Source organism: Berghia stephanieae, chromosome 13, assembly GCF_034508935.2.
Source record: "Berghia stephanieae isolate SIO BIC M18660-M18661 chromosome 13, UCSD_Bste_1.3, whole genome shotgun sequence".
Taxonomy (NCBI): Eukaryota; Metazoa; Mollusca; class Gastropoda; order Nudibranchia; family Aeolidiidae; genus Berghia; species Berghia stephanieae.
In genome coordinates, this window is record NC_088372.1 from 19904729 (window position 1) to 19915108 (window position 10380).

Below are 10380 nucleotides of genomic sequence, written 5' to 3' on the forward strand. Positions count from 1 at the left end.
CAAATCATTGTGATAAACAATAGTGATGGCAATGAAGCATGATTTATGTCGATGATATGAAGGTAATTTACTAAATGAAATGAATGAAAATGTAAATGAAATATTGACATTTCAATTATTAATCATAAATGAGTGAAAATTCATAACAATAATAGATAAAGAGAAGATTTCCCAAATCATGAATGGGTATGGTATATATATCCAAACAATACTCAATGTTACATTAAGTTGGGTCATCATGTTTACAAATAAAATTATCGAAATTGTGCGTTCTGATTTGGCATAATTTGCGAGGTAACTAACAGTATGCATGGGAGGTTAAGTTATACCCTTCTCACGTGTTTACACTAATCGAGAAAGTAGGTCGGCGTGAATATTTTCACAGCCTGGTATGTGAGAGATACTGAAAGAGTAATTTTGCAAAAATAGACTCCACCTTAGTACTCTACTATTATTCATTTTGTTATTTCTTATGTACGTGAGTGGTTTATGGTCCGTTTCGACCACAAACTCTTTTAGCAGTAGATATCTGCTGAATGTCTTTAAAGCAAAGACGATGGCCAGTCCTTCACGCTCTATTACAGAGTATCGTGATTCTCTGTCCAATAATTTTCTGCTTGCATATAAGCAAGGCATTAGAGTTCCCTCATGCTCTTGTAATAGTACACCTGCGATGCCCTTATCAGACGCGTCAGTTCTTACAACAAATTCTTTTGACATGTCGGGTAATTTAAGAATTGGTTCTGAACAGAGTAATGCCTTTAATTGGTTAAAGCTATTCTGACACGCTTCTGTCCAAACAATTTTGTTCGGTGACCCATTCTTTGTCAGATTTGTTAGCGGTGTCGCGATGTGCGCGAAGTTGTAAATGTATTTCCTGTAAAAATTTAGGAGCCCAAGTACTTTGCGTACTTCTTTTTTTGTCTTAGGTGGTTGCAATTGTGCGATTTTTGTTTGTTTTTCTGTCTCGGGTGTCTGTGTCCCATGACCAACGGTATGACTAATCCTGCATTTGAAGCTTCGATATTAGTAAACATAGGTTGCGACACTGTGTCTCTATCAAAATACTTTTTTAGCATATGTGCATGGAATGTCTTTGTTGTGTTGTTAATTTAATCTCGTAATTAACATTAGATTTTATTGCTATTATTTTGAATGGTCCTTTCCATGCAACTAAGAGTTTACTCGTCATCGGGTAAGAGTATTAGTACTTTGTCACCAATCTCAAATTTTCTTGATTTGCTTTTGCGATCAGAGTATTCCTTGTATTTTTCTGTTTTTTTAGTGACGGATTCCTGTGCTAGCTTACACGTGTCCTCTATTCTGTCTGTCAGGTTTCTTACATATTCGTAAGCAAACATAATTTCGTTATTGTCCTCCTCATTCCCTTTACAAATGTCGGCTACTATATTGATCGGGCCGCGAGGTGATTGTCCATACATCAACTCAAATGGGGAGTAGCCTGTATATTCTTGGGGTATTTCTCTATATGCAAATAGGATTGCTGGTAAGTATCTGTCCCAATCATCTGTTTTTTCTGCTGACACTTTTCTTAACATATTCTTTAGAGTGCCATTAAATCTTTCACAAAGACCATTTGCTTGGGGGTGGTAGGGAGTTGTGAATGAGTGTTGGATTCCATGAGTTTCATGGTTTCATGCATCATATGTGATGTAAATTGGGGTCCATTGTCCGACAGTATCTCATTTGGTATGCCTATTCTAGTAAAAATTGTCATCAATGCTTCAGCTATGTGATCTGATGTAGTTGATTTCAATGCTATCGCTTCTGGCCACCTGGTTGCGTAATCGACTAGTGTTAGTATGTGTGTATGGTTTCTATCTGATTTTGTTAAAGGGCCTATAATGTCAATTGCAACTTTTTGAAAAACTTTTTCAATAACTGGGGTTGTCTCTAATGGCAATCTCGGTATTCTGCCTTTTGCGACTCTTCTTTGGCATGTGTCACACGATTTCACATATTCTCGGACGTCTTTAGTAATTCCAGGCCATGTGAAATTCTCGGATATTCTCTTCAATGTGGAAGAGCTCCCAAGATGTCCAGAAGTTATTGAATCGTGCGCTATTCCAAGGATTTTGTTTCTGTAAATACTCGGCGTGACCAGTTGTTTAGCTATTTTGTTTCTTTTCCAATGTAACCTGAACAGAATATCTTTTTCAATGATGTATTCAACTTTTGATTTCGTCCCTTTGTTTGCGATATTGAAATATGATGTTAAAGTCGGGTCCTTTTTCTGTTCTTCAATGAACGTGTTCCTGTCAAATTGTTGTGGTTCAAGAGAAATAGTCATTGGCTTCTCTGTTGTCTTAGTCATCTTTCTTGTTTCTGCTAGACAAGCTGTTTCTTGGGTTAATGACCATTCTTTTACATCTGTTGGGTTGTCTTTAAGACCTTTTATATTGCCAACAATAACATCAGCGACGGGGTTGGGAAGTATACAGCATTCCACTATTCCTGTATAGTATGGGGTTTCTATGTACACGTTAGCTGTTTCAAAGGTTTCGACTGTGCCACTGAATGTGATGCATTGTACCGTTTTTCCAGTTTTGTCTTCGTCATTGATCAAAGATGCTTTTATTCCTACTGTACTGCATCCTGTGTCTCTCAATATTTTGCAATCAGTTCCATTAGCTTTGCCTTCACAAAAAAATAGCGATCCTGACTTGTGAGTTTGTGTTAAAAGTGACATACCTTTCATGCAATACACATTTATATTTTCTCCTGACATTACTCGTGTCTGATTATTTACACTGGTTTGGAGTGATGCATTTGCAGTTTCTTTTGGATATCCCACGATTTTGTAACATTTGTCTGCTGTGTGGCCTTTCATTCCACAATATTGACATTTAATTATAGGTTTGTTGGTTTTCTTATACTCAGTATTATTGTCAGTGCTATTTCTTGTTTTGTTTTGATAGGATCGGCTATGGTCTCTATTGAACTGTTTGTTCCATGGTTTGTTACTATGATCATCTTGTTTCACTTGCGTGTTCCGAGTGATTGATCGGCTCGTTCTATTTGAGTATTGAACTTTAGGTGTACATGGACTCTGAGCAGCGGCAGCGTAGTATGGTTCCTTCAATGTTCTGCTAAGGGGTGTCAATGGATGTGCACTGTTAAAGTTTTCTGCGTAGATTTTTAATTTGTCCAAGTTTTCTGGCTTTCTCTCTTTAAAGAATGCGACTAAATCTGGGTTGCAAGCTTGATAGATTCGATTCTTCAGCGTGAGATAGTAAAGGCCTGCAAAGTCGTCTTGTTTTACGTTTGCCAACTCAAGCCACCGATTTAGAAATTGAGTAATTCGGTTCACGAATGTATTAAAGTCTTCTCCACTTTCCGGTTTTGCAGTGTGAAACCTTTCCTGGTAACCATCTTCCGTTAATCTAAATCTTTTTAGTAGAGCGTCTTTAATTTTACCATAATCATCTGCATCTTCAGTTGTTAAGGTATAGAAAACTTTTAGCGGTTCTCCAGATAAGCAGTTAATCAAGGCTGTGGCCCATTTGCTTTCTGGCCAACGATAACCTTTAGCCTGAACTTCGAATCGGTGTAAGAAGGATTCTAGACAGTCTGAGCGTTCATCGTATGTTGGCATGCGTGGAAGTTTCACGAAAGATTCATCACTATTATTATGTTTTCTTTCATGACCGGTTTTTGTTTTTTTCAATTTCCAGCATCATTTGGGTCCTTTTGGTTTCTTCTTCTGCTAAAGCTATTTGTCTTTTTAGTTCCCTTTCTTGGACTCTTTCTTCTCGTTCTTCTCTAAGTATTCTTTCTTCATTTTCTTCTTCTCTACGAATTCTTTCTTCGTGTTCTTTTTCTTCTCTACGAATTCTTTCTTCTTTTTCTTCTTTTATTTTCTCTTTGCACCATGAAAATATTCTTTCCTGGGGTATTTCTAAGTCCTTTGCGAGACTTAAGTATCTTTTATATGCTTCCATTTTTGCAATAAATTAGTTACGATATCTTATATATATTATATTGACAGGATACTGTTACTGACTGTTTTATTTATTTACACTTACTGGAATGAACTGTTCTATTTCTCTCTTATTTCAACTTATTATGTATGTTGAATTTGATGCCTTTTATCGTTATATCTTATAAAGCAATGTGTCAATACAATGCGGAGTTATTATGACTTGTGTCAATAACAATGTGTCAATCGCGTGTACTCTAAACTATGTTACTACGAAAAATTTATCACCAATGTTTGTGACTCGTCGCTAGTTTGTGTACAATTATTCGCAATGACGCTAATATACTAGAGTGTGATAACACTAATAGGATGCCAAAATAATCCCAAGTTATCTATCACTAAATATAACACGACGGCTAGTAGACTCCTTTTATTATTATTTAGTTTTTAAAGACTCACTTTTCAGAACATAATATATAAGTGGTTTTCGGTAACAGTAATATGCCAAAAATGCATTTAAAACAAATCACTATGCAAAACAAATCACGATGTCTATAGTTACTATGTGATGCCCAACTCATGTAAAAGAGAATAATGAAGGATATATTTACCAAATCAGTTCGTGGCTGGGACCTCTCTCTTGTTCAATGGTTGTTCAACAATTGTAATTAGGCATTGAAGAGTGTTTAACAGTGATGTCTGAAATACAAAACAATAAAATATCGTAAGATTTACAATAGTTACAAAATGTGTTCACAACACTGAGTGATTGGATGATAGGTGAATGAATCGTTATGGAATGTAAACATATTGAAAACAATTCATGAATGAGACAAACAACAAAATGAAATGAGTGATATAATAACAAAGTGGACAAGGAATGAATGAATGAATAACTGAGTGAATAGATGAATGAATGAATGAATGAATGGATAATGTATGAATGAACGAATGAAGGGAGGAATAAATGTATGAATGATTGGATAAATGAGTGAATAAACGAATGAATGGATGAATGAATGAATGAATGAATAAATGAATGAACAATGAATGAATGAATAATTTATAAATGAATAAATGAATGAAGAATAAATCAATAAAATGCTATTCAATTTGAATGAAAGAATGAATGGATAAATTGCTATTCCATTTAAATGAAGAAATGAAAAAGAAAAAAAAATAATCCTGTAAATAGGGAGTTCAATTAAAATATGATCAAGTGGGGCAATTAAGAGTTTTACAATTTAAACTTTAAAGTTAGATGAAATAGATATATGTAACTAAATAAATTCAATTCTTTATATGTGTCCCCTCCAAAATGTCATGGTCTCAAGTGAGTAAAGAGCTACTCGACTATGCATAAAGATATATGTAGAATGAGGCCCCAGAATTTACTAGTTATTGTAAATGAAAAAACAATTAACGATTTGTTTACAATGAAATAAAAATAATGATGAAATTTAATTAAAAGAGATAAACAGTGATCGTGGCAGTTACAAATAGAGATGTGAATATATTACGTAACTTATGATAATATGTCAGGTTCGTAAGTTTACGTTTCCAGGCAGTTGACAGGTTTGGATGATATATTCGTCTGATAACAGGCTCGGGCTCGTAAAATTCCACTTCCATGCAATTGGTAAGGGGTTATTGTATAAATCTTTGACAGCGGGCTCGGGTTTGATCCTTGAAGATTATACAATCAAAGTTAAAAGCTCCGGCGTCTTAATGGTGTTGATATAATATCTACAAAGTCCCAAAAGATAAAAATCTTCCAGTATATATAAGGAATAGAGCGACTAGCCGTCCGGCATAGATTGTGGAGAGAAGTGAGTGTAGAATGTTAGACCTATCAGCTTTTATAATAAGTGGCTACGTGACAGAATGTAGAACAAAAAGTATTCACTAATTATAAATTAATTCGAGGGAAGGCTATAAAAGGAAAGACGATCTAATATTAGAAGGTAAAGTTTATCTAAGCCTACCGAAATATAACTGGAGTGAGATGAATTCAGTTCTTAATAACATAAAATTTAATAAGATATTTGTGAACAACCTTTACTGTGACAAATATACCTTCCTATAATATGCATTTACGTAAAGTGTAATACAATATACTCCCCCCCCCCATCCTTTCGTGTATTTGGTCTTCCTGTAACAGAAAAGAAAAAACAGGAGCAGTGTTCAAGTCTACCCAGCGAATGTGAAGCCCCACTCGTCTGTACCAATGAAGTTTGTGATTGTGACTATGATACACACTATGTGGATGGAAATGTTTGTAAAGAAAGTAAGCATATCATGGCAAAAGAATACTGTAGTCAAGAATCAACAATATTTTAACCCATCTTTTGCCAGACAGGTAGTGTGGCGGATCTCAACAGCACATATATATTATTTAATGAATTAATTGTGTACTTACTCTTTTGAATATTATTATGATAATTATTCAAAGTATTATCCATGATCCCAAGGGATGAAATAAGTTATGAACTGTGTCAAATATATGGCTATATATCTGATCATGAACATTGAATTGAAAAGTGTTCCATGCCACGTGTTATTTTTTATGTTTGTAGGAAAACCATTCACCGCTAAGTGTTTACAACAATATGAATGTCAGGAGACAATATCCTGCATCAAAGGTTGGTGCTCGTGCACTGAAGATCAATTTCGAGATGGAGTCTTTTGTAGGCAAAGTAAGTTTTTAATTTTTAAAACTTTTACATAATAGATTTGAAACTTCACAGTTTTAGAGTGAAACCATGACATTTGATTTTGCTATGTTTTTAAATCATGAAAATCTCTTATGATTTTTAAAAAATGTTCTTATTGACATTGTCGATGTTGCTGCTGTTCTTCTTTTTCTTCTCCTTCTTCTTCATCTTTTTCTTCATGTTCTTCTTCTTCCTCTTCTTCTTCTTTTTCTTCTTCTTCTTCTTCTTCTTCTTCTTCTTCTTCTTCTTCTTCTTCTTCTTCTTCTTCTTCTTCTTCTTCTTCTTCTTCTTCTTCTTCTTCTTCTTCTTCTTCTTCTTCTTCTTCTTCTTCTTTTTCTCCTTCTTCGTCCTCTTTTTAAACTTCTTCAAGTACTTCTTCATTGCCTTCTTTAAACTTAAATCATCGAAATGTTTTACGCATGGTTCCAATCTAGTAATAATCCGATGTGAAAAATGATTTTGAATGTAAAATTGCAATTAAAAATTGTGAAATTCTTTTTGACACATTACAAGAGTATTCTAAAATCAATTTCTTTTATATCGACACCATCCCGACATATCACTGTTTATTTTTTTGTTAGTTTATTCATTTTTATATAAAAATACTCTAAGGAATGACAGTCATGACTGAAAATCCAAATTTCCATATTACGATTTGAACCTATTATTTTATATTCAAAGGCAACTGAATTTAGATGAATATACCTTCCAACAATCTACATTTATGTACAGTTTAATAAAATACGCCCACTCCCATTTCCAACATTGGTCTTTCTGTAACAGAAAAGAAAAAACAGGAGCAGTGTTCAAGTCTACCCAGCGAATGTGAAGCCCCACTCGTCTGTACCAATGAAGTTTGTGATTGTGACTATGATACCCACTATATTGATGGAAATGTTTGTAAAGAAAGTAAGCATAACATATCAAAAGAATATTGTAGTCAAGAATCAACAGATATTTCAATCCATCTGTTCTCAGACATATAGTAAGTCGGATCTCAACAGCACATGTATATTATTTAATGTATGAATTATCTACTTAAACTTTGGATTTTTCATTATGATATTTATTCAAAATATTATCCATTTTCCACAGGGATGAAATAATTTATGAACTGATTATAATAGATAGCTATATAGTTAACCATGAACATTGAATTGAAAAGTGATCCATGGCACGTCTTTTTTTATGTTTGTTGTATGAATCGAGACTTTCTAAGTTCTTTTTTTTGTGAGGCCCCAGGTTCCACAATTATATGTCAATATCGGAATAGTCAGTGCCTCGTAAATCTGTATTTGTTTATTCTCGTAGATTATGTTATTTCTATTCCATACATTTTTGAGTTGGTTGAATGCATTGGTGGCCAGCTGCTTTCGTTTTCTGATGCCTTCATTTTCGTTGATCAAATTGCCTAGTTTAAGTACACTTTTCCATTCATTAAAATTTCTGTTGATTTTTTGATATTCTGTTTTGGATCGATTGCCTTTAAGATTCCATGCTTCGAGGGTAGTTGATATTATTGGCAAGTATATTTTCGCTTGATGTTCTGATTCAAAGATTAGGTCTGTATCATCTGCGTATATCAATTCACGAATGATCTTCTTTATTGGTGGAAATTTTAGTCTTAGATCTTTCATGGCCGAGTCGAGGTATATCGTGAATAGAATTGGACTCAAGTTGTCTCCTTGGGGGGGGGGGGGGTTGGGGGATCTAATTAAGGTTAATATTGTTGTTAATTCTCTTCCTGATTCAAATTGTTATGCGGTATTTGATAATATGTATCTTATGAGCTTAACGTGATCTTTGTCCAAGAATGAGTCAAGGATTAATAACAGTTTGGTTCTACATATAGTGTTGAAAGCTGAACTCAAATCGATTCCAATTATGGTAAAATTTTGCTTATATTTCTCCGTTCTGGCTTTAAGCCACCGATGGGCCCACACTATGTCTGCATTGCGTCTATCTCTTCTAAACCAGCTTTGTGAAGGTGAAGATATTCCTTACCTTTTCTCTTATTCTGTTCAGCGTGATTAAAACATTTCTAAGCGTGAATAACATTCCTCTACCTTCTTCTTCTTCTTCTTTTCTTCTTTCTTCTTCTCTTCTTCTTCTTCTCTCTTCTTCTTCTTCTTCTTCTTCTTCTCTCTTCTTCTTCTTCTTCTTCTTCTTTCTTCTTCTTCTTCTTCTTCTTCTTCTTCTTCTTCTCTTCTTCTTCTTCTTCTCTTCTTCTTCTTCTTCTTCTTCTTCTTCTTCTTCTTCTTCTTCTTCTTCTTCTTCTTCTTCTTCTTCTTCTTCTTCTTCTTCTTCTTCTTCTTCTTCTTCTTCTTCTTCTTCTTCTTCTTCTTCTTCTTCTTCTTCTTCTTCTTCTTCTTCTTCTTCTTCTTCTTCTTCTTCTTCTTCTTCTTCTCTTCTTCTTCTTCTTCTTCTTCTTCTTCTCTTCTTCTTCTTCTTCTTCTTCTTCTTTTCTTCTTTTCTTCTACTACTACAATAACAACAACAACAACTACTATACTACTACTACTACTTACTACTACTACTACTACTACTACTACTACTACTACTATATACTACTACTACTACTACTACTACTACTACTACTAGTACTACTACTATTACTACTACTACTAATACTACTACTACTACTATTACTACTACTACTACTATACTAATACTACTACTACTACTACTACTACTACAACAACAACAACAACAACAACAACTACTACTACTACTACTACTACTACTACTACTACTACTACTACTACTACTATAAAATAAACAACAACAACACCTACTACTACCCCTACTACTACTACCACCAATACTACTACTACTACTACTACTACTACTACTACTACTACTACTCTACTATTACTACTACTAATACTACTACTACTACTACTACTACTACTACTACTACTACTACTACTACTACTACTACTACAACTACTACTACTACTACTCTACTACTACTACTACTACTACTACTACTACTACTACTACAACTACTACTACTACTACTACTACTGGTTTTACAATTAACTACTATTACTTCTTATAATACTTCTTCCTCTCCTTCTACTCTTTTTCGATCTTAAAACTTAAATCATCGAAATATTGTACACATGGCTCCAAAATCTTGTACTATGCCGTGATGTGAACAATTTTTTTGAAGGTTAACTAGGAACCAGAAATAGGAAGTTTTTTTTCGAGCCTTCCAAAAGTATTCTTAAATCTATTTTTTATACATTGGCCACCATCTCAACATAGCCCTCGGGTTTTTTTTTGGTTAGGTTATTCATTTTATAAAAAATACGTTAAAAAATGACAGACATGATCGATAATCCACCTTCATGTATTAGGATTTAAACCTGTAGATTTTAATTTCAAAGCCGTCAATTTGGATAAATATACCTTCGTATAATATGCATTTACGTAAAGTGTAATACAATATACTCCCCCCCCCTCCATCCTTTCCTGCATTTGGTCTTCCTGTAACAGAAAAGAAAAAACAGGAGCAGTGTTCAAGTCTACCAAGCGAATGTGAAGCCCCACTCGTCTGTACCAATAAAGTTTGTGATTGTGACTATCATACACACTATGTGGATGGAAATGTTTGTAAAGAAAGTAAGTATATCATGGCAAAAGAATACTGTAGTCAAGAATCAACAGATATTTTAACCCATCTTTTGTCAGACAGGTAGTGTGCCGGATCTCAACAGCACA

The 10380-nt window shown here is 34.1% G+C and overlaps 2 protein-coding genes across 2 annotated transcripts in view; one reads left to right on the top strand and one right to left on the bottom strand.

The window, feature by feature from the left end:
* LOC144959238 (uncharacterized) overlaps positions 1-10380 on the top strand; it is an 87170-nt gene that overhangs the window by 62790 nt on the left and 14000 nt on the right. Inside the window, exons 8-11 of the mRNA XM_078891779.1 lie at positions 6102-6227; positions 6517-6636; positions 7438-7563; positions 10156-10281. Of these exons, the coding sequence (XP_078747905.1) occupies positions 6102-6227; positions 6517-6636; positions 7438-7563; positions 10156-10281 (498 nt within the window). The remainder of the gene's footprint in view (positions 1-6101; positions 6228-6516; positions 6637-7437; positions 7564-10155; positions 10282-10380) is intronic.
* LOC144959083 (uncharacterized) overlaps positions 1-10380 on the bottom strand; it is a 107873-nt gene that overhangs the window by 23716 nt on the left and 73777 nt on the right. The gene's annotated exons all lie outside the window — the stretch shown is intronic.